The sequence below is a fragment of the Crassostrea angulata genome, chromosome 3 (genome assembly GCF_025612915.1).
Source record: "Crassostrea angulata isolate pt1a10 chromosome 3, ASM2561291v2, whole genome shotgun sequence".
In the NCBI taxonomy this organism is placed as follows: domain Eukaryota; kingdom Metazoa; phylum Mollusca; class Bivalvia; order Ostreida; family Ostreidae; genus Magallana; species Magallana angulata.
In genome coordinates, this window is record NC_069113.1 from 35,551,644 (window position 1) to 35,576,973 (window position 25,330).

The 25,330-nt window shown below is 33.2% G+C and overlaps 1 protein-coding gene across 1 annotated transcript; it reads right to left on the bottom strand.

The window, feature by feature from the left end:
- Positions 1–70: 70 nt before the first annotated feature.
- Positions 71–20,218, bottom strand: LOC128177496 (integrin beta-like protein C). The gene is given in 15 exon segments (XM_052844213.1): positions 71–1,358; positions 1,520–1,570; positions 1,762–1,951; positions 2,107–2,220; positions 5,689–5,802; positions 6,042–6,161; positions 15,375–15,415; positions 17,550–17,711; positions 17,809–17,951; positions 18,047–18,122; positions 18,124–18,182; positions 18,301–18,436; positions 18,545–18,685; positions 19,193–19,437; positions 19,600–20,218. Coding segments are annotated over 15 exon segments (1,806 nt in total). The 5' UTR covers positions 19,702–20,218; the 3' UTR covers positions 71–1,246.
- Between the last annotated feature and the right edge of the window lie 5,112 nt (positions 20,219–25,330).

Genomic DNA, 25,330 nt, shown 5'->3' on the forward strand with positions numbered 1-25,330 from the left:
ATATATATATATATATATATATATATATATATATATATATATATATATATATATATATATATAGTATTAATAGTGCTAATAATGCCAATCGAAAATGTAAATGAATTGAAATATGTTTTTTTTTAATTTCTTCTAACAGAATGCAGAAAGTGTTATTAAAACCTAAGTGCCTGTAAAGATAATTATGCTGTGCTCTAATACAAGACTTCTGTAATATATTTTCTACTTTTCAATTTGTGAACTATGCGTTTACTCTGTTAATATTATGTAATCTTATCATACATTCATCGAAATAACCTCAAACTCATAACTGTAAAGAAGACATTTATATGTTAGCGAGATAAAAATAATGGATCTTTATCTTTTCATACACAAATAATTTTATAGCAGTTTGACTTTGTAACATTAATCAATTTACTAGAATAATTTAAAAAGTATGTTTTTCATGTAATAGAGTAGAAAGTAAGTGTACATATACTGTGTTTGATTTTGATTTCGTTATCTAGCGCGCTTCGATATCTTTGTCAAATTTTTAATGTTGTTTAACATACATTTTCTTCTTCAACAGATTTATATATCATTCTTTTCATACCTAATAAAATGAACTTAAAATAAAGATCTTAAATTCATACATTTATGGAAAAAAAGATGTTCCGAGATTTTTCGTGTTCGTTTTAAACTTAACCTGGCGATTGGAAATAGTTTAACAAATTTATTATTTATGCCTTTAATTAAAAAAATGCTTACAGTTACCTTTAGTACACGCTGTGTTGACTTTTCTTGCTGCAATCGGAATGATATTTAAGGGTTTCATTAAACGGAAGTAAATTGTATTTTGCGTCAAATTGTAAAAAACAAGAAACTTTTGCGTCAATTAAAAAAATGAAAGTTTTCCATAGAGGTAACGAAATAGGAGTCACTTCTGGCAGCCATGTTGTAGAACACCATAACCTAGATTCATTTATCATTCAACTGATGTTTTTTGCAATAACTAGACAGTTTGACGTACAGAAATGTTTTTTTTATAATTAATAAACACTTCTTAAAGTATTCAAAATGTCTTATTGTGCGCTCATCTGACAAATTTGTTAAAAATTGGTTGTTTAAGGAAGACAAATAAGTATATTTCTAATCAATAATTTTATTTATTGCAGTTACATATAATATCAACAGAAATCAACAAGCTAAAACAAACAAGTGAATAATTATACATAGAAGTGTGGTTTTAGAACAAAATAGCAATTTCTTACAATTTTCCATCTGTCCTATTGATCTCTGCAGATTCATTGATAGCAAATACTTTAGATAATGATAGATTTTGCTTTGTTGTCGGTACTGGTTGTTGTTGTGGCATATAACTGCAATTAAAAAAAGTAATAATTAAAAGCCAGAAAAGAAAACATGATATAATAAATATTTTAATATAAACCATAGTTAATATTATGTCTTGTGAGTTTAATTGCAATGAGAAGGTATTTGAGATATATAAATAAGGGGTCGAGACTTCAAAATGACTTACACTTGTCTTGGTTGAGAATCTGGTTTACGGACATCCAAATAGTTTGATAGCCTTGATATAAAAGAAAAAAATTCAAAAAGGCTTACTTAATATACAAGGAGAGAGAGAGAGAGAGAGAGAGAGAGAGAGAGAGAGAGAGAGAGAGAGAGAGAGAGACGCACATCATATTCTAGTAGTTTTAACCTTTTGCGAGAAAGACAAATAAACAAACAGATAGAAGGACAGAAGGCATGCATTCTTACCAGGAATGATCGACATGTTTATATTTCTTCTTGTTCTTGTAGATGATCAGAACAATGATCAAAATCGTTAGAGCCAGCGACAACAATATTGCAGCTACTTTGAGACTATTTAATTTGCAGTCGTACATTCGTATTCCATCATAGCAGTCAAATAAAAACGTACATGGTCGGCTTGCACATTCGTCTACGTCTAGAAAATATTTTGCATATTTTGAAAAATGTTGTCATCATTTTATTGTGCAAGTAGCAACTTAAAATAAAACTGCTTTTTTCTTGTTTATAACATTCTAAAACAAGAACCAAACAATTGAGAGAATCAAATGAGTTGTCAATAAACCAACAAACCTATTTCGCACAATAGGCCTGTAAAACCAAGAGGACACGCACAGGCAAACTGATCAACACGATCCAAACAGGTCCCGTTGTTTTCACATGGAAAACTCGCACATTCATTAATATCTAAAGCAAGATATCATATAAGAAAAATGTCTAAAAATATCGCGATGTGCATAAATGGTAATCTACGAAAGCCGAGAAGGATCATTCGAGATACGAGATTCAAAATACGAGATTCGAATTACGAGATTCGAGATTCGAAATTTGAGATTCATTATCTAATTAACCAATCAAATCAAGGATCTGAAAACACGTATCCTAGCGACATCAAACTGTTCTAAATAAAGATTATTAGTACATGCTCTTATATACTAAATGCTATGTTTACTTCTCCCTAGCTAACTAATAATTTTACACATAGAATATTCAAGTAGACTAGTAATAATGCAGTGTGTTTCGCAGATCTAAGTGATTTTGTTTGCCCTGGAGCATTTCCACCTGATGCGTTTGAACCCTGGGGTATTTCACCACCAATAGTTTAAACCCCGGCTTTATTCACCCTTTTTGTGTAAAAATGCGGTTATGATAGAGAGCTTCATAAGCGGAGCCAATTTTTTTTTTCGGTAGGGGGCCCCGGGGTCCTAGGCCAATTTTCAATAATTTTACTATGTAAATTAAATAAGCTTCAATTTTCCCGAGGAAAGTCCAGACCCCCTGACCCCCTCCTTTATAGACCCCCTCCGCGCATGAAGATTAGTATCTAAAACATGTTTAAATCTAAATATAAATAATTAGTCCAGGTTTCACCAATAAATAGAAGCATTACTTATCGTTTTTTATGTGTACAGGCATACACTAGTACTATGATTATAAACTATTCATTGAAATATTATCACATCATACGGATTTATTATTTATTACAAATTGTTTTTCCCTTTTCTTGAGTAAACAACTTCTCATGAGTCTTACTTTTGGTATTGTTTTCAATATAGAAGGATACATATTCTGTACAATTAAAGGTAGGGATAATAGGGTGCCAATTTGTTCACATTGCCGATTTCTTGTGCAGAGAACAGTACAATTTTAAAAATTTGATTGTGCATGTATTTTTCAATATCTATTGTTGTAGTTTGTTATAATTCATTCATTGATATATCAACAAGAAAGAATAGAAGGTATAGACAGGCATATGTATCACACCTAAGTTAAGTGTCTCTGTAGTTTCCTAACCCCCCCCCCCCTCCAACGCATCAAAATTGACAATAATCGCATATAAATCATACAAAAGTTTACTTTGTATGTAAGTAACTCTCTAAAGATGTAAATAATAAATAAGCACTGCAAAAATGTGTGTACTTAATATGCTACTACATTACACTTAGCCAGATAAAATGTTATCAGGGTAAAGCTACAAGGGACGAGAAGTGCAAATTTACCAATTTGTCGCCATACACACAGAACACCAAATAACGAAACTGTGTGTGGTGTGGGGAATGCATAGAAGATGGCGGCAAATTATCTCAAATAACCAGTGCGGAAACCAACAAATAGGCTGTTATTTGTTACCTATACTGCAAATACATTTATAAAAAATGTAATAGTCACATAACATAGCCGATTAAGTTAATGTTTACATATGGTCAACGTACATGTAATTCTAATGTTCATGGAGGTGGACGTATCAGGCGGGGATCCAGAAAAATTATTTCCAAAAGTGATCGGTTGAATTACATTAAATGCTTTGAAAATTGTTTTAAACTATCGCGCGGGTCAAAATGCATGATAGAAGCTATGTACAGTGTAATTGGAAACTTTCTTTTTATTTCAATATGTAGTATTACCTATTATAACAAATGAGACTATAGCCCAACTGTCACAAACAATACATGTCTTTTACCAGCACCACCCCCTCACCATATAAAAAAATGAAACAATTGTCATTTTATTTGCTAAACATGTGTGTGGTTCAAGATTTTTTCTAAAGGACATACAATGTACCCGATTAGAATTGAAATTTTGTCAATTTTTTTAGATTCATATAGTTATATTTTGGTCCATTTGGGTTAATAAATGCATCAGCGCAGCTCTAATTTATATATAATCAGGCCATAAATTTGAAATATTTTCAAAAATTAATAGCTTTAAAACCAGTGGATAAAAAAATGAAAGTCGAACTCGATGAGTGCTAATACCTGTGTTGAATGAATGGTACAGTAGGAAATGCGCAAAAGGTCCCGTCTACTCTTTCCTACCCTACATTTATTGGAACATTAAATCCGATTATAAGAGTCAAATCTAATCAAGTATATATATATATATATATATATATATATATATATATATATATATATATATATATATATATATATATATATACCTGTTAATCAAAAGTAAAACTAATCATAATTTATCTATAGTGCATCGTTATGGAGCTACACAGAAAGTTTGAAATTAATTTGCCGAGCCAATTAAAAAAAAAGCCTGGAAAACGAAGAGAGAACGAAGTTGGGACAGAATAACTGACAAATTAAATTATGACTATATAGCCCCCCCCCTCCCGAAATTTATATACTAAAAACAGATTATTGAGTACAACATCCCCACACAATTTAAAGAAAATTTCATGGGTTTTTTTTATCATTTTCGCTAGCTAATGTAAGACATCACAATTACCCCAAACCCCTCCACGGAAAAGGAAATGCTAGGTGATGAGAGAGAGAGAGAGAGAGAGAGAGAGAGAGAGAGAGAGAGAGAGTCGATGTAAATCACACGTCTGCCCTACCCTAGCTCCCTCTTCTTTCTCCTTTGAGAGGCTTAATTGTCTGTATATTCTTGTATCAAATCAAACAATTTCAAATTCTAAATCAAAATTGAATATGACACTACAAAACTCTCTCTCTCTCTCTCTCACATATCGACAATGACATTGATACCCTACAATACACTATTCCTATCTGGATTGTTGTCGTTGAGGTTGTAAATCATTATATCTTCTATGGTTTACAACTTTATCATAACCTATATTTTGACATGTCGATTATTTCATTGAATTTCGTTTCATAGCTAAAACCACACTCAGTTTTAATTATTTAGATTAAACAGATCTTTTTTCGCGAGCCGATTTTTACACAGTTGGGGCGAATACACTACGGGCTTAAATGGTTCGGGGGGGGGGGGGGATACATACAGGAAAAACAAAATCACATAGATTCGCAAAGCCAACAGTGTTATCACTAATTTAATTGTTTATATTGTGTGGGGTTAATTCATCAATGTTAATTTAACCTTTTTATAACCATTACATAAGAGCTATTAATACATTTATTTGTAGGAAAGAGCATGGTCTTTATTTAGAACAGTTTGATGTTGCTAGGATTGGATTGGTTAATTTAGATATTGAATCTCGAATTTCGAATCTTGAATCTCGTATTTCGAATCTCGTAGTTTGAATCTCGAATCTCGAATGATCCTTCTCGGCTTTCGTAGTAATCTGATATAATTCATTCAGAGAGAGAGAGAGAGAGAGAGAGAGAGAGAGAGAGAGAGAGAGAGAGAGAGAGAGAGAGAGAGAGAGAGAGAGAAGCAGTGTACCTGTTTCGCATACGATGCCAGTAAATCCGGGTCGACACACACAGGAAAATAAATCGATGTCATCAATGCATGTTGCATTGTTCAGACAAGGTAGGCTCGTACATTCATCAATTTCTAAAATATTTAATCATTTTTTTTTATTTGGGTTCAAAGTTTTCACTTTTTGACAATAGACTCAAATATATACATATGTACTGCACTAAGATAATCAAAAAAGTACTCAAGTCATACCTAAACAAAATAATATCATATATGATGATTTAAAAAGTGGTCTTTGATAGGCAATTATTCACGCCTGCGGTGTGAAATTTAGTTTAGCACATATGAAACTAGGGAGTAAAATTTGTACTTACCAGTCTGACATCTGTCACCCGTGTATCCAGAGAGGCAAATGCACGTGAAGTTTTGGGTCATTCCTAGGCGAATACAGGTGCCATTATTCGCGCAAGGTTGCTCCACACAGGGACTTATATCTATATCAAATAAAACAAAGTTTTGCAATTAAAACAAATTACATTTATATCACTTTTAAACAAGCAGTTCATGCCGTAATATCAATACTGTACATAAATTCAGAAAAAATTGTAGGTTGAGCTCTAATATTGATTTTAAGATTATTTCTTTAATTGATCTATATAAAATTGTGTATTGAATCTCATGACTATTCCTATTGATGATTATATATGAGGCTGAAAAATGTATTTTAACACATACACTAGACAAAATTGCTAACGCACCATTTAAAATAAAATAATATTAATATCCTAAAAATTTTAAAGATGTATTTAATGTTTAAATAGGTAACCTTTCTTTTAAGTAAGATATTTAAATGCCCAAACGGATAAATGGATGCAATGTTAACCGAAGCGTGACTTTTCTTTGGAAATGCTCAAATCGTGCTCACACTTCTTTTAGAAAGATAAATCTTTACTTTCTTTTTTGTGATCTTATTATTGATGCATACACTACTAAAACCTGACAAAAAACCCGACGGGGTATGGCGTGTTTGACCACAGAAGAGCGTGGCAGGGCAGTTGGTATGGTCTCTGCAGGATGCTCCTTTAGTGAGGTTAGAATTTTTTAAAATAATTGAACGATTACCGGTGATATTGGCTATAACATGACGCAGTGTAACAACCGTTAATGATACAACGCCGCTTAATGCTATAAATAGCATTAAGCGTTGCAATTGCAACGCTTAATGCCATAAATTCTTGCATTAACAGTTGACATCTTCAACTGTTAATGATAAATCGCCGATTAATGATATAATTGTATCATTAAGCGTCACAATTGCACAGCAGCCCTAACGCTTAATGAAACAAGCAAATATCGACATCCTCAACCGCTAATGATACAAACTTTATATCAATAAGCGTTGCAGTCGCACCCTTTAATGATACAAAATTGTAATAAAGAATGTAAAAACATCTTTATCTTTTCCTCAATTGGCTCAACAATTGTACATTAAGTACATTAAGTGGTAGATAGAATATATATATATATATATATATATATATATATATATATATATATATATATATATATATATATATATATATATATATATATACACTGTATATATAGAGAGAGAGAGAGGTGAGATGGAGAGAGAGAATCGATATATCAGACACAAATAGATAGATAAATGGATCGATGCAATGGTAGATGGATTGATGAACGGATAGATAAAATGATGAATGGACGGGTGTACAGATAGATAGATAGATAGATAGATAGATAGATAGATAGATAGATATTTAGATAGATAAAAAAACATCAATAAGTATAAAACAACAGAAAATAAACTGAATCAAACTCATTTTAATCAAGAGAAATTAAAAACAGACAAAATGTGAAATATATTCTGAAACAAAAACTTAAAAGATTAAATGTTGTTCAAGTTATTTGATAAACTGGCTTTTAAATAATGTTTAAACATCTTATCATTGCTTTGATATGGCCTAAAAAAATAGCACACGCAGGGCATTAATGAGCATCAGTGTTTATTAAGACTCATGAACTAGCATGATATTGATGAAAAGTTTTATTATATATGACCCCCAAGTTTGTTCTTTGAATATCTTGTTTAAAATATTCGTTACAAAATTGGAAATGTCTACAGCTACTGTCTGGAAGCTGGGTACATGTAAACTTATTTCTTTTTTTCATATTTTGGTTTTTACTTTACTACCGGTAGTGTCAACATGCTCTGTTTCTGTATTTAATGTCTTGAACCTCAAACCATCGATTGTCAACCTCTCGAAGGTTAAGCCACGCATGGTGCCAAAATGGGGAAGCAATAACTCTTTTTAACTCTAAAACAAGTCCGCTTCCAGAACCTACAAGTCTTATTATTCGACGCACACTTACAGGTGAAGGGACAGAATGCAAAACATATGGAGAAATGTACACCATTGGACATGGTGTGTCGTCAATGATGGTACGGAATAATGTGTTAACATTCCTAAGACGAAACCTATAACTAGGTTCCCTATCCAAAACAATGTGAAGTATTTTCCACCATATTTCTTTCGGCAATTCGATAGACGCGCCGAGGATATGGCTGTTATTGGTTTCCTTGTTTGATTTCTTGGAAGAAGTACTTGGACACGTTTCATTGTCTGAGACATGGCGCTGATTGTTTACACCAGGGAGCATGTTCTCGTTGCATTTGACAACAGTAGTGGGTGGCCTTTTACATGTTGAGGGTGTTTCTTTTTCCAGTCCGTCAACAGCATTGTCACAGCTTTCATCTGACTCTCTAGGATGGGGACTATTGTATTCATCCGAAACATTTGGTGGACTGTTGGGGTCAAGTAGAAAATCTTTACTGCATTCGTCAACAGTAGAGGGGATACAATTACTGGTTAAATTTTTTTCTTCTTCTATATCACCAACATCATTGTCACAGCTCTCATCTGACTCTCTTGGAAAAGGACTTTTGTATTCATCCAAAACAGGCGGTGGACTGTTGGGGTCAAGTAGAAATTCTTTACTGCATTCGTCAACGGAAGAGGGGATACAATTACTGGTTAAAGGTGTTTCTTCTTCTATGTCACCAACATCATTGTCACAACTCTCATCTGACTCTCTTGGAAAAGGACTTTTGTATTCATCCAAAACAGGCGGTGGACTGTTGGGGTCAAGTAGAAATTCTTTACTGCATTCGTCAACGGAAGAGGGGATACAATTACTGGTTAAAGGTGTTTCTTCTTCTATGTGACCAACATCATTGTCACAGCTCTCATCTAACTCTATAGGAGAAGACCTATCCTCGTTAACAGAAATGTTACAGGCTGAAAACGTGTCATTTTCCTTCTGCTGAAAACTGTTTTCGCTCATCAACTCGTCTACACGACCATTCTGTAGTTCGTTTTCATTGTGTGTTTCAATATTTTCTATGATGTACTCTTTTGTTTGAGGATGTATGTCAATGCTGACATAGTGTTCACCCTGACCCTCTGGGAAATATCCAAGACAAAGCACGTTTAACCCTTCATCAAATTTTCCATCATTAGAAATAATTTTGCGATGCATTAAGCCATTTGCAGATATAATCAAAAATTGCAGATTTAGCTCTCGAGCTAATGCCTGCAAAGTAAGATTATCACCATACTCTCCGTTTTGTGACATTTTTTGAATATATTCTGCAAAATCTTGACAGACGAACGATCTATAGAACTCGCCATGCTTCTTTAAATGATCCACAGCACTTGTGCGGAGACTAGAAGCTGTTCTAAAAATGCCAATCATTGATAGTTGATGAACTACTGCCTCAAATTGGCAGTTACCATCTCCCTTAGGATCAAACAAAAGTGTGACTGAATCGTTTTCTATTAAATCTAGGCCTTCCAATCTGTCTGTATGAGAGAAAGGAATAAGATATTTCTTTCTGTGTTCATTGTTCATCGTATGCATTTTTCTGAACTTCTCTTTCTGTATTGTCTCACTTGTGATATTTTCAACCCCTACCCATTCTGTTCTAGAAGAACTCGACCTTGGATCTTGAAACTTAACAAGGTATTTATGAGATCTTAGCCTCCTTTCTACTATCCTTCCGGACAAAATATATCTGCGTCTTGGAATCCTTGATTTGCCTGTGGGGAAGCGAATCAGAACCTTTTCTCCAATCTCATACATTGATGGTAGTGACGCTTTCATTCTATATCGTTGCATTCTGTTTGCGCATCTTGCCGTCGAGTTTCTCACCCGTTGTTTCAATAATGAAATGTTTGGAGTAGCTTTGTGTTTTTTGTGCTGTCGGCCAAAGTATATTTCAAACGGCGTCTGATAATTGAGAACTTCCATTGCTGTTGTGTTCATAGAATGCACGACTGTTGGCAGATCTGTTACCCAATTTGAACCTTTTGTCGAGATTTTGAGAAATCCAAGTTTTCTTCTTAACGTTCTATGAGACCTTTCGCACTTTCCTTGTGATTCTGGGTGATAAGGGCGACTAGTAATTTTCTTAACTCCCTTTTTTAATAACAGTGAGTCAAAGGATCCTTTAAATTCAGTCCCATTGTCACATTGAAGAACTTTTGGAGTTCCATATTCTACAAAGACATCATTCATTGTTTTGCATACGAGTTTGCTTGATTTGTTTTGCAAAGGTCGACAAATCAAAAACCGGGAAAATACATCAATGACAGATAGAATGTACTGGTATGTCTGCCCATGGCATTGGACTGGTTCTGATCTCATATTTATGAGATCGATTTGCCATCGGTCACCGATATTTTTTGAAATGATTGATTTAAGTGGGGGCTTGTTGGTGAACTTAGCATACTGTCGTGCATATATTTTGCTTTTCGCTAATTCACTTTGGATAAGATGTTCACTTATTCCAGTGAACTCTTTTTGAATCCGATGGTTGAGCGCTCTAGCGCCACTGCCTTGAGCATCATTGAATTTGTTTTTAACAATATTTTGCAAATCATCTTTTAATAAGACTCTCTTGCCTCGGAAATGTAAAACGTCCCTCCTAACAGAAAAGTCAGATTTAGCACGATAGAACTGAAGGACAGCTCTTTTCTGTTCTAAGGATCGTTCTTTGACTGCCACATTAAATGATTTGTTTATAAGTGATAGAATGGTATTATATCTTTCTCTTGAAAACGGACGTATAGATCGAGTTTTCTTGTCCATGGCATACTCTGTAAGAGTTCTGTCAAATAAAAAAAAATCAAAGATTATTACACAACCACTAATGCTTGATAGTAATGTTATAGACAAAAACATTAAAGAACTAATATTATGACAAAGGCAATTCCTTGTTTTTTCCTGCCAAACACATTTTAATGACCAATTTTTTTTTTTATTTCTAGTAACAGTTATGTGTATTTTATGTCTAACAAAAGGACTTATTGTCTATATGCAATTTTTTTTTTAACATGAAGAAATAAATTACTTTGTGATTGACATATCAAATGAAATAACGTACATGAATGTGAGTGTTAGCTATATTTTTACTACAGTAACTTGATCAAAGGGTCAGATTACATGGAGTTGCCAGACGCGGATCATCAGATAAGAAGTAACCCGTAGCGTCGAGTTTGATTTAATGATTCGCGCCTTGCAACGAGACGTGATCTGATTCTTTGGAACATGATCCCCTATGATAATAAATTCATTAGATACCTTTCCGCAAGGTAAAATACAAAACAAAACAAACCATCATACTTATTGAAAACAATTTAATTCAAAGTATATATTGAAAACGGTCTAGCAAGCAAAATTGATTTATTGGGTACCACGTCATTAGCTTCAGAGCGGTGGTATAATGTAATACATGTAACTTCGCTTCGCTTCTTGTTTGATCTGCTGATTCACCCCTTGCTATTCCACATGATCCGAACCATTAGATCAAGTTATGATCATATATACTGTAAACCAAATTTTATTCGTGTCTGCTTTATTTCGCGATTAACTTTAGATAAACTGGTTTGCGACGACTAATGTTCGCTACCAAGCCTTATCAAGAACCCGTTGTTATACATGTAACAACCATACAACAACAACTGGTTTTTAGCGAGAAATATTCGCGACGACGAGGCTCTTATTACTTCGCGAAAATTTCTCGCACGCAAATAAATGTTGGTTAACAGCATATGCAAAACCGGAAATATAAATCTTTCGCTTTTTAAGCCGTTAGCGAATACGCTAGACGCTTTGTTCCAACTAACATTTGTGGTTACTAAGGCATGGAATGTATCATCTATGTTAGAAACCTTAAAGTAGCCCGAGTATCGCACTACGTCATAATATTGTTTCGACATTTACATAGCGTTTTAGATTCCCGGTATTGATTTTGCTTTACATCGCTCTTGTAAACAAAGGCAATAATAAGCAATTAGAACGGTAATATATATATTCTATGAGAGATAGAAATGATTCATGTTGAGAAACTCGATTCTGTTAAAGTAAAATGAAAAACGAAGTTTCTGATTAACCAGGGTCTCAGTTATGCTTATATCTTAGAACTTTGTTATGATGCCCCCCCCCCCCCCGAATTTTTTTTCTTTTACTAAAACCGGTTTAAATTTAGAGACAGAAGCTATTTCGAATTTAATCCATCGTCAATTAATTAATGTTTAAATGAAATCTAACATTGTTGACAGATCTAAGCAGAAAACTGTATAAAAATGTGATTTTTACGGATTTTTTTTTCGTCAGGGTCTACTTGGTTTAGAGCTTACATGTATAGCGTGAAAAGTAATCTGTCAACATATGATTTATTCTAGCAAATCTTGTTTCTAAGATGTCAATCTATAGACAAAAATTTAAGTTTAAGTCCATAAAATAGTAAAAAAAATGACCAAACACGATGCATGCATCTCATTTTTTAATTTTTTTTTTGATAAACATTGTACTAAACTAAAATTACCTAATTAAATTAAAGTTGCTTTTTTTATCGTTGTAACGTATAATGTCTTATATGCATGACAGAAATCCGAATTAAATATTACGGGGAGGGGGTCAATTTTGTTTTTAATCTTTTGACGGCATGTGTGAAGAACAATTCTTACGAAAATTTCAAAACATAATCTACACTGCTTACATTTACATATACGAGGATTGTCCAAACAAAATCGAGGACACATGTAATTTAATTCAAAATAACGGCACTATTATCAGGAAAGCATTATACTATTATGATAAAGAGTATATTAATGTATATGTATGAAAATCAGAGCAATGTACATTTTTGTATTGGAGTTATCATTTTATATACATTGCCTATACAGTCTGCATGTTGAGTTATAACGACGTCCTTAAAAAGTCGTAGTCCTGGGTTTACCCGAGAGTGATTTACCGCATTCACAGTCTGACCAGAAGGTACAATCGAACGCTCCATAAAAATTGCTTGTTTCACTTGTAGATAAATTAACTCGAAATATTCTATGTTTTTTCCTGTTTCCAGCATCATTTCTTTTTGTTTCTATTTGTGTTTTACTAAAAACAAATAGTGAAACGGACATTCCATACTTCAAAGAAAGTCACTATCCGTTTGAATCCTCACTGAAGCCGCGTTCCTACCCCCCCCCCCCCCTCCCAAGCACACACATATCTTACTCATTGATTGAATTCAATTTGTATCCAGTTGTCATATTGTAAGTTTTGAAGTTTAACTCACCAATAGTAATTTCGAAATAAACAAACTGAAACAAAAATATAAGGTTATTTTAATAGTGAAGAAATTCATAATGATTCCATGTAGCAAAAGAGATAGACGCCCACCCTCCCTCCATCAAAACCACCTTAACGAACTCCGATCCTCAGCAATTTTCTATAACTCTAAATTGTCCAGATTTCTTTTTTATTCGTACCATAAATCTGCCATTTATATGTACAAATTTAATTAGACTTGCAGATTTAATATTAACCACATCTATTGAACGATCTGCTTGGCTTGGTGACTCCACGGAAACCTAGTACATAATGGTAAAGGGGTCCGAGCAACCGATGCACCTGTAAAACCGGGTTTTTTTCTTATTTGTCTCAACTTGTATATTTGTTCCATTATATCCATTGTAGCAAAAATTTTAATAACTTCATAAAATGCATGGATATCATAAAAAAAATTCTTTTTATTTTATTTCGTTTTTAAAGTTTGAAGGATAAATCACATTTTTATAATGAAAAAAAAATAGTTAGCCTGCGTTGATGTAGCCCCCCCCCTCCCCTCTCACAAAAATAAATAGATAAATAAATAAGACTAAGAGATACCATTCAATACCCCTTCTTTATAACACATGATCTATAAATTAGTTCGTAAGATTAGAGATAATAGATAAGTCCATTAGTTATATTACAAGAAAAGCTTTCCATTCGGCTCCCTTTAAGCAGCGGGCCTCCCATGGGCAATCACGCAAAAATCACGCAGTTGTTTTAAATAAGTTCATTATCAATGTTTTTTGTATTCGCTAATTTACCTGTGTATATAGGCAATCATGTGAAATTGTAAATATATTCTCGCTTTTTATATTTGACACAATATAGCATCTGATTTTTTTCAATGTACATCGTATGAATATGATCTAACAATTTGTAAAAATATTGTAAAAAAAAAAAAGCTGTTAAAAGATTAATTTCACGCTATGAATTGTGAGCAAAGTGTATTTCAGCTAAAACTGATGTTACAGGCATGTAGCACCGTTTTTAAAAGTGGGGGGGGGGGGGGTGATAAAAAAATTAATAATTCACCTTGAAATATTAGATCTGCCTTGTTTAAGCAAATATTCATCCCATTGCTTTATGAACACAATAATATTTCAATCATTTTTACAATTTTGTATCATTAAAGGGTGCGACTGCAACGCTTAATGATATAAAGTTTGTATCATTAGCGGTTGAGGATGTCGATATTTGCTTGTTTCATTAAGCGTTAGGGCTGCTGTGCATTTGTGACGCTTAATGATACAATTATATCATTAAGCGGCGATTTATCATTAACAGTTGAAGATGTCAACTGTTAATGCAAGAATTTATGGCATTAAGCGTTGCAATTGCAACGCTTAATGCTATTTATATCATTAAACGGCGTTGTATCATTAACGGTTGTTACAACGCAGCATGCTTATCCAATAAAAACAATGTCGTTTTAGGTAACCACTGTGTTTAAAAGGCACCAAACGTCAATTGCACGGTTGTACCTGAAATTTGTGCAAACCGGAAGTGTGAGGGACCGAGCAAGAATTCAAAAGCGCCGCGTAAACACTAGGCGACAAGACAGACACATCCCATTTATCCGAGCATATGGAGCCCACACCTGATATTGATATGTGAATAACATGATGGGGGTACCAATGTTTCATAACCGGTCCTCAAAGCAACTGATCAATAAGTTTGCAACAAATGATGTTTCATTTTCTGTATTATTATAAACTGTTAAAATAATATACTAATCAATCTTTGTTACGTTCAGCTCTAAAACAATCAAAGAAATAGTAAGTGGTGCGTTAGCAATTTTGCCTAGTTTTTTGTCTATTTAAAAGAAATTAACGTAATCAGATATAAATAAAAAACATTTTTTTTATTCCTGCAAACATCGATTGCTATATCAAAAAACAAATACACATGAAAATATTTAAAATAGACGTTTCAATGAAAAAAAATTAATCATTCAATTAAGGACTTCAAACAAGAAAAAAAATCAAATTGTCTTCCACTCTTTTACCAACCTGTAACTCTTATTTCAACACACCGCGAGTCGCTTGCTTTCCTACAAATAAAAACAAACTTTGACAACTAACTGTTCTTTTTTAATTATTATTGTACATTATAAAGATAATATACATCAACTCACAGAATCATACATAAAATTATAAAAGTGATAAATAAATGGATGTCTAAACAACATATGTAAAAAAAGAGCAGTAGTGACAAACAAAATGCCCATGGGCCACATCGCTCACCTGAGGAACAGTAGGTATGATAAAATCAACTTAATGGAGTCATAATACAAACTATCTGGACAATGTACAATAATACATGTAGATCCTGTATAAATAAAATCCATTTCCCCCCTGGATATTCTTATGTTTATAATAATTAGTCCCTTTTCAAACAGGATGATTTTATAGTCATATCACATGTTGAGTATTGAAGTTATCGAAAAGATCCTTAACAATTGTTGACATGTTGGCTATAAACCTACATCAAACTCTGAACATTCTTGTGAGGCCGAAGTATTGTCCTGGGGCCAAAGTCTTAACAATTATAAAGCATCATCTGGCTGATTAGTTTCTGATAAGAAGATTTTTAAAGACTTACTCTACATATACCAATGTAAAACTTTGACCACCCCTCCCCCTCCATCCATTGTGGTCCCCTTCTACTCCCGGGGGTGTCATTATTTTCACAACTTTGAATCTACACTACCTGAGGTTGCTTTCACACAAGTTTCAGCTTTCCTGGCTGATTAATTTAAGAGAAGAAGATTTATAAAGATTTACTCTATATGTTCCTACGAAAACTTTAACACCCCCACAAAATGTGGCCCCATCCTACCCCCAAGGATAATGATTTTCACAACTTTGAATCTACATTACCTGAGGATGCTTCCACACAAGTTTCAGCTTTCCTGGCTGATTAGTTTCTGAGAAGAAGATTTTTAAAGATTTACTCTATAAATTCCTATGTTTAGGTTCGACCCCCCCCCCCCATTGTGGCTCCATCCTACCCCCAAGGATAATGATTTTCACAACTTTGAATCTACACTACCTGAGGCGGCTTCCACACAAGTTTCAGCTTTCCTTGCTGATTAGTTTTTGAGAAGAAGATTTTTAAAGATTTTCTCTATATATTCCTATGTTAAACTTCCCCATTGTGGCCCCAGCCTACCCCCGGGGATCATGACTTTCACAACTTTGAATCTACACTACCTGAGGCTGCTTTCACACAAGTTTCAGCTTTTCTGGTCTTATGATTCGTGAGAAGAAGATTTTTGAAAATTTCTCGAAAATGTTCATAATTTCCTAATTATCTCCCTTTGCAAAAAGGCGTGGTCCTTAATTTTCACAACTTTGAATCCCCTTAGGCTAAGAATGCTTTGTACTAAGTTTGGTTGAAATTGGCCCAGTGGTTCTTGAGAAAATGTTGAAACTGAAAAGTTTACAGACAGACAGACGGACGAACAGACAGACGGACCGACGGACAGACGACATACAAAATGCGATCAGAATAGCTCACTTTAGCTTTCAGCTCAGGTGAGCTAAGCACTGAAAAAGAAAATCTTATGTAAAATATTACATGAAAGTTAATTCCCAGAAAATGTAAAAATTAACCAGGAAAACAAATGAAGAGACAATTGGTTGTAATGAGTTATATTATTTCTTTACAGATATCGTTCTTTGTTTACATACATGTAAAAATCTCTTTCCAGCCATTGCTCAATATTTAATGTTTGTAAATCCATACTGATATAAACTGGTCTGCATGTCAAATATAATATTTTTAAGACAACAAAAGGAAAGTTTTTTTTTCTATTTGCTTAACATCTCCAGCAAAGGGCGTAACTTATTGACATGGGGTTCAATAACATTTTTGTTTCGGATCAAAAATACATATGGTTTGCTTTTGATTTCATTTAATAATTGATTATACGTTTGTTTTTATTTCTGGCGAATGTCAAATACATGTGTTTATAAAACACAAATCATTGAATTTCATGTGATATGGATATAAATGCGCTTAATATATTCGTTGGTGTACGATCTGTAACATAATTTTTGTGGAGTTTGTACTATCAAAATTAGTTACAAATTAGATAAGTTAATTTCATGAAAACAAAAATTGTTTGATTTTATACAACAAATGGAATGGTATCAAACCGATAAAAGATAATATATTTCTACCCATTTATGTCTTCAGCTATTGCACATAAGATATGAGATCCAATTTGTATGGCAGTTGGTGTCCATGTTGTATTAACAAACACAACGCCTGGTCGTCCAGGAAACGGCTGAGGAGACGTATACGTCATTCCCGCTGGTGACGTAACATCGACTCTTGAAATTCTATAATAACAAGAAACGTGTTATTTTGATTCTTTTGCTTGTTAATTTGTTTTTATTCAAATAAAAAAAATAACAAGCTGAATAGCAAACAAATTACGTTGCATTGCTAATGACGTAAAATGGTATGTGTATTGTCTGTCCAGTTATCACATTAAACACTGTTCCCTCCGACGGTGTGTCATTGACGAATTTAGGTCTCTCATCACATCCTCCACTTAAACTGGCAGTCTGTATCAGAAACTGCAACATGAAAAATAAAATTTACAATAAAAATATTAAATGTTTTGTATCATCGTATGCAGTATTTGTACCCATACTAAATCTATACAATTCACCTGGAGATTGACTGATGTCATTGGGTCATTAGGTGTATAAGTAGTACCACCGATAGAAATATTCGAACGTGGGAATGGCCACGGCATACATTCCATTCACAGTATGAGTGGATGGAAAAAAGATCGTACATGTCTCCTATTTAAAAGAAACGCATTTAGGCCTAATACTTAAAATCACCCAGCAACACAAATAAGTTTAAGTATATTCATATAAAACAAAAGACATGTTCCACCATCATTTGTATGATGTATACCTCATCCAGTGTCGCAGATGGTAAAGAAGAACAAACAGAGACACATTCAGATCCCTTGGACCAACGACATCTCACGATGTCGTCATTTGCATCTGCCACTGGTATTTGTATTGCAATTTGACATCCATACTGAACTCTGAAAATGAATTGTATATTAAATGTGTAGTTCACTAAACAAATTACTTTATGACATGTGGTGAAACATGTAACAACCGAGAAAAGTCAATATTTGTAAAACACTTACGTATACAACGGTTTTCCAGTCGTAACAGGGCTACTGTTTGGTTGGTTAATATCAGTTCTTGTTGCCAAGTTCACTGTTGTCTGAATTGACCAACTTGAACCAGACCCATAGTCCAGACTAATCCAGCAACAGCTTGCAAACCTTTAAAATAAGCACAAATTAGTGCTCGTTTATCATCAAAATGTGTTTAAAATGCTTAATTTATTGACTTCGGTTATAAAGCACTTAAGCACACAATAAATTTTCAGTTTTGAATAGTAAATACTTGTGGAAGATAATTTAAAGTCAGTGCAATAATTCTTGACTTTTCAGAGTACAAACGATAAAAACATACTAAAAACAAAAGCGCCAATCAGTTCTACACCTTTGGTAAAAAACAAAAATTACTAGTAAATGATAAACAAAGATATGTTGTAAAGACAAACATGTATGATGTACAGATTCTGTGTGTTTCTGCTAATAAAAACATTTCATGTTTACTATATTATTTCTTTTTCAGACTCATTAACGAATCGACAAATTCTTGTTACATGAAAAATAACTAATATTGAAAATATCCGTTTTCTGTTCGAATCTTTGTGTTTTAGGGATTTTTTTTATCTAGAAATATCAAATGACAAATTTATTATGTTACATAAGTAAACTTACTCAACAACAAATGGACCCTCGCCGGGAAATACATAGTTGAAGGTTCGCTCCCCTTGTTCCCAGTTTTCTTGAACACTAGCGCCTGTACAGATGTAGTTTACGTTGTCCAGGTTTTGTGTTGATGAGCACCCAGATGTACATTGCCAATAAGAGGTATTCATACCCGTGACGAGAGATCCTATCAGTGAGGGTGTACAACCGGGGCCTCTGTTATAAGCCCATCCTAATCTGAATGAAAACTGCACCTAAATTACAATTTACTTCGTTTATACTTTTTACATCAAAGTCCTTTATGGAAACTTCTTATCTGATTTGTTTAAAACTTTACAATTAGCAGTAAATCATCGCAATTCTAACAGTTAAAGAAAGCTGACATTATTTTTAAAAGAATTGAATGATAATTTCACCTCATAACCAACTCCAGTTGGTTGCCAGCTAATTGTACCACCTCTAAAATGATCGGATTTGGCAAGAGGAACCAATGACAAAAGCAAAACAGTCAATATCATTGTTGTACTTACTAGTATTTCAATAACGGATAAAGATTATAAAACTTATGTTAGTTATATAGTTGGACTTACGAATAAATCTACCAATGAAAAAGCAAAATCTTCTTTAGGAAGCATTATAATGCCATAAAAAGTGTGATATTTTTGAATTAGGTCTTATAAAACTAGCTAATGAGTAACCAAATCAATCAAAGTTTTTTTTATGATATATAATGAGGCGCGCTAACATTCTATTGGACTGTCTAGGCATTGAAAGTTTATGGCATGTTTAACACAAGGAAGTTTTCCTTACGTAAGTTTACTTTTATAGTATCTCAAAAATACACCAAAGTACGAAAGCAAACGTTTCCCATGAACCCAAAGTAAGTAACACTTATATGGAAGTATGTATTTACTGCATACTTATCAAAACGGATAAATGTATCAAATACATTTGAGATTTAATAAATTTTACTTCTGTTTCCAAAATTTTTTTTTAAAAATAGCACAAAGAATTTTTGAGAAGAAAGAAAAAGTACTAAAATTGACCACTATAAAAAAGATAATAATCTGTAAAAGACATGTCAATTTCTCATGACGAAAAATAAATTTAATGAAAAGGAAGAATTTGATAGAATGGACAAAAAAACAAAGCGTACATGTACTTACAAAACAAATCTAATTTTTGTAAAGTTTTTGGAACGGTTCAAATGCTATTTTTTTCTTCGCATTTCAAATTAAAAAAATATATTTATCTTTTGCAAAAACACTAATACACTCTGTTGGGCTATTTGTTCCATGAACATTTATGGTAGATGTGGTACTAGGAAGTTTTTAAATTCTCGAGAGGTATATGTAAGTATACATGTTAGTAAGTATATTGCAATTCTAGACCGAAGTTTAACATCCAAGATCAATACGGAACGTTATATGTGTGTTAAAAATTAGTGCGGAAGTTTAGTCCAGATATGAAACATAAAACTTAATATCATATTGTAAGTATAAATGATTCTAAGTACATTTGCATTGTAGACCAAGGTTAAACATACAAGATCAATACGATACTATATAAATGTGTTAAACAGCCAAGATCAATAGAAAACGATAGGTATGTATGAAAGATTATCGTGAATCTTTAAAAACTCAAAAAAGAAAATCAAACTTAGTATCAAATTACAGTTCTGAAATTTTTGGAATGAAAAATAAACACACATCAAGCGTATGCAAACAATGACCAATTATGCTAGATTATGTTGATATGGCTTCTAAATGTCCTTTATCTGATGAAATATTGTTTTGTTGAAGGTACATGTCATAATATGATAATGGTTGAAAGTAATACTAATTAACTAATTGTATGATATTTTTCTATGTTGTATATAACTAGGCATGAAAGTGGTTTGACAATAATCAGAATGCCAAAACGTTTTAGAATTGTTTCAGTAAAAACACACACAGTACTTACTTTCATCATTTTGATACATAAGAAAGAAGATTATATATATATATATATATATATATATATATATATATATATATATATATATATATATATATATATATATATATATATATATATAACCAGATCAAGCAACGAAAGGTTTAATGGTTACTCATTTTTTAAACACAAGGTAAGTATTAAAGATAGACGATACCTCTATAATTTTTATAGCCTATTGAAAGTTAAGGTTATCAGAAAAAATCAAACCTTCACATATCACTTTTCTCGAAGTTCTATTTGAGATTGAAAGTTTTAAAGCTGGCATAGTCGATTATAAATCACCTCCTCCCCTCACCTAGTCTCTTTGTGCCCGCTGGCACATAAGGCCTGGATAAACTGCCTCCACCTGTCCCTGTCTTTGGCTGCTACCCTCGCTGATGCCCAGCTATTCCACATAGCTGTGATCTTTCTTGCCCTGTAGTTCTCCACTATGTTGTTTTTGGCCGGCGTACTTTCCTTCTTCCTTCTGGATGCCATGTCAGTTCAGTGGTACAAATTCTATTGTTCTGAATTTTTAGGACATGGCCAATCTAATTCCGTTTCCTCATAAGTAGTATGTTTTGTGCTGTTTTTGTTCTCATAAGGAGTTTGTCATTTGAAATAAATTTTATCTGGTCACCTAAATTTTGAGATTTTCTCAGACACTTAATATGAAAATTGTTAATATTTTTCTTGTCCTTCTCTGTTATTTTACATGTTTCACTGGCATGACTGACAGGACAAGGTTGTTAAAAAATCTTTAAAAATGTTGCTTTTATTTGAACAGAAAACTTTGACGATATCCAGATTTTCCTGAGGCTTTCAAATTGTGATTTAGCCTTTTCCAAGTCTGTTGTTAATGTCCTCGCCAGTTCAGGGGAATCCTTTTGTTGTTATTATGCCCCTAGATTGGTAAATGTTTCCACGCCTTCTAGGTCTTCCCCGTTGACCTTGACTGCTTCTGTTTCATCTGTGTTGAGTCTCAATACTTTAGTTATATCTTTATTAGTTCTGAGGCCAGACTGTCTTGCAATTTCATTGAATTTTTGTGTCTTTTGTTAAATGTCATATGGAATATTGAGGAAAGTAGGACAAGGTCGTCTGCGAGGTATAAATCTTCAAGTTTTGTAGTGAATTCCATCTTATTTCAGGTAATTCTCTTTCATTATGAAATACATGTATATAACTAGCAAAAAAAAAAAACTCAGACATTGTGCAGTCGTGTTTCACTACTGTTCTTACCCGGAACTAATCAGTGTCTTCACCATCTTCTAGTGCTGCACATTGAATTGTTTCATATAGTAGTTTTACTATCCTTAGCATTTGGATTGACCAAAGGCTTTCTCTATGGATGGAATCAAACTATTGCTCAGAATCAACATAATTATCAAACAGTGTGGAATTCCACTCTGTACATTGCTCTATTATGTTGCGAAGTATTAATAGTTGCTCTGCTATACTTCTTCCTTTTTTGTTTTTCACGTAGCTATTTTTCCACACCATCTTGCATCCTTTGTATCACTATTCTAAAGAAAATATTGCTTGGTACAGATAAAAGTGTGATACCTGTGTAATTGTCACATATCGATCTATCACCTTTCATTGGTATCTTCACAATCAAGCCACTTGGTCAATTTGGTTTTCGGTTCCTCAATCAGAAGAGATCCATGTACTGTAAATTCCTAATTAAGGTCAGACGACACGTTCCTCGAGCATCTTTTTTGTATCTTCTCGTAATAAAGAGTTCCAATAAAAATAATTATTTTTATAATGATTTTTAAAATGATTGAAATTTACTTGGATATGGATAAATACCTACATGGCCGAGTGGTTTAAGCTGTGGCCGCTCTCTGCCAGGAGCATAGGTTCTAGAGGTTGTGAGTTCAAAGCCCGGCCCAATATAGTGAATTTCGCTGTGCTGTATTACTTATTTATTTTTATATCAGCAATTCAAGTATATTTTCAAGATGATTATATAGGAAATTGCTTCTCTAGTATTTTGCAGAAATGCCTGGTAAGGTATCCTAATTTTTTGCAAGAAAGCTTGTCAGAGTAGTAAACCATTAACAAATTCCTGGATAATGTTATATAAAATTGAGGAACGTGTCGTCTGACCTTAAACGCGAGAAATTAATATCCACGTAAAATTGCGAGAAGCCCGTCTTGCGAATTTTAAAATTTCGCTTTTTATTTTCGGCCATATGTAAACTACATGAAATTGATTAAATTTCAGCATTCGCAATTTTAAGTTCTCGCGATTTGTAGGAAAACCGTTGAAACGCGGTATTCAGTGCTCGCGTAAAATATAGAATCTACAGTAAATTTGTGCTTGGTTTGTTGGGAAATATTGTGCCTGTTATCTAAAAGCCGCTTTCCATTATCATTTCGTTCCCCTATACCGCGCTTCCTCATAACACTTGAGTGGCCTTTGTAATTAATGGCAACTTCTGCATTGAAATATCCAATCATAAGCAATATGTCATGCTTTGGTATACTATTAATGAGTTCCTGTAACTTGGTGCATAGACTACGATGAAGCTTATCTTCAGAGGTAATGAATAGAGTCTTGCATACATCAGTCTCTCATTTATGGTACATAATCTCAAAACAATATACTTACTACTTTTGATATTATTGGTATGTTTGTTGGTTTGGTATCTAAAGTCAGATCAAATGTTATGAATTCTTCATTTCCTATAGGACCCTTAGGCAACAAATCAATAACTATTCAATGGAGAACTATCTAAACCGTCTTACTTTGTGATGGTTTAATGGTTGCAAAAAAGTGCCTTGGAAATTTTACAATACAGTTTTGTTCTTTTACTTTGTATAAATGACAACATTATTCTCGTGGCTTTAGGGAGGCCGGATCAACAAATTAACCATTAGATCATCCCAAAACTTTGGGTTGATAAGATATAAACGCTCAATTAATAAAAGGCCAGATATTTTTAGATTTAAAAAAAATTGTTTGGAATATTTTTATACAAATCTTTTCTTCTTATGGGTGATTGCTATACCAGTAGTCTTAAAGGATAGCCACGATTATTTAGCCCTCGTAAATCTAATTGAATTAATTATTGAAAAATAACGATGAATCTGTTGTATTTATTAAGTATTATTTAGACGTTCCTGTTGTGTTTCTTTACGAAGATTGTATTTGATAATCTTATTTCCAATTTGTAAATGGTACAGGATAATACGTTATACGTGTACGCCCTTTTCTCCACCCACGCATTGTCGGTATATACCAAAGACATTAAAAATTGACTGATTAAGATTGATGAAGATTTCCAAACAACTCACATCTTGTCTCAATAATGTGAGAACAATCATATGAAAATACCGATTTTGACTTCGGCTATGTTTAAAGTTACGTTCTCAAAATGCTTGCAATGCAAGAAAGCTATGTTTTACCGAATCCATTTTGATGCAATCAAGGATAGTTCTTAACACGTACTTGCAATTTCTTTCGAAAAGTAACCATGTGATATACATTTTGTAATATTGTAATATTAATAACATAATAACAACAAACACTTAACGAAGCTCTCAATAACTTTTCACTAAAAGTGTCTGTACTTTCGTTTTCTTCATTTTGCTAAAATTAACCCTTACTCGACAGGAAACAAACACAAACATTCTAAAACGAAACTATAAGTCAAAATCAATATCAATTATGACAAGCAACATGCTAGCTGGGTGCTAAATCGGTGAGTTGATTTTCGGTAATTAATTAAACAGATTATTAGCTGTTAAATGCATTCGATAGATTTCTTTTTTTTCTAACACAAGGTTCTAAATGAAAAACAAGGATTTTACAGATTTTACAGATAATTGTGTTATAAACTTTAAGTTAACCTTGGACCTAAAAACTTTCCTTGAAAATTACTGCACACTCTTTACCCAAAGGAATTCTGAAGGTAAAGTATGAGCCAGACTGGTCCTTGGGGAGAGAAGATTTGCCCCAGAAGTGATCAGGGACGGACAGACTGACTGACTGACAAAGCGGGGCCCTTATAAAAGCCCAAGTGGGATTCGAACTCATGACTTACAGATTCGTAGTGAATGGTTCAATTCATTGCGCTCCGCTTCGAGGAAGAAAACTATGCTTGATTCCATTGTATCAGAACTATGTCACAATATAGTAGTCCTAAAAAGTAGCCACGT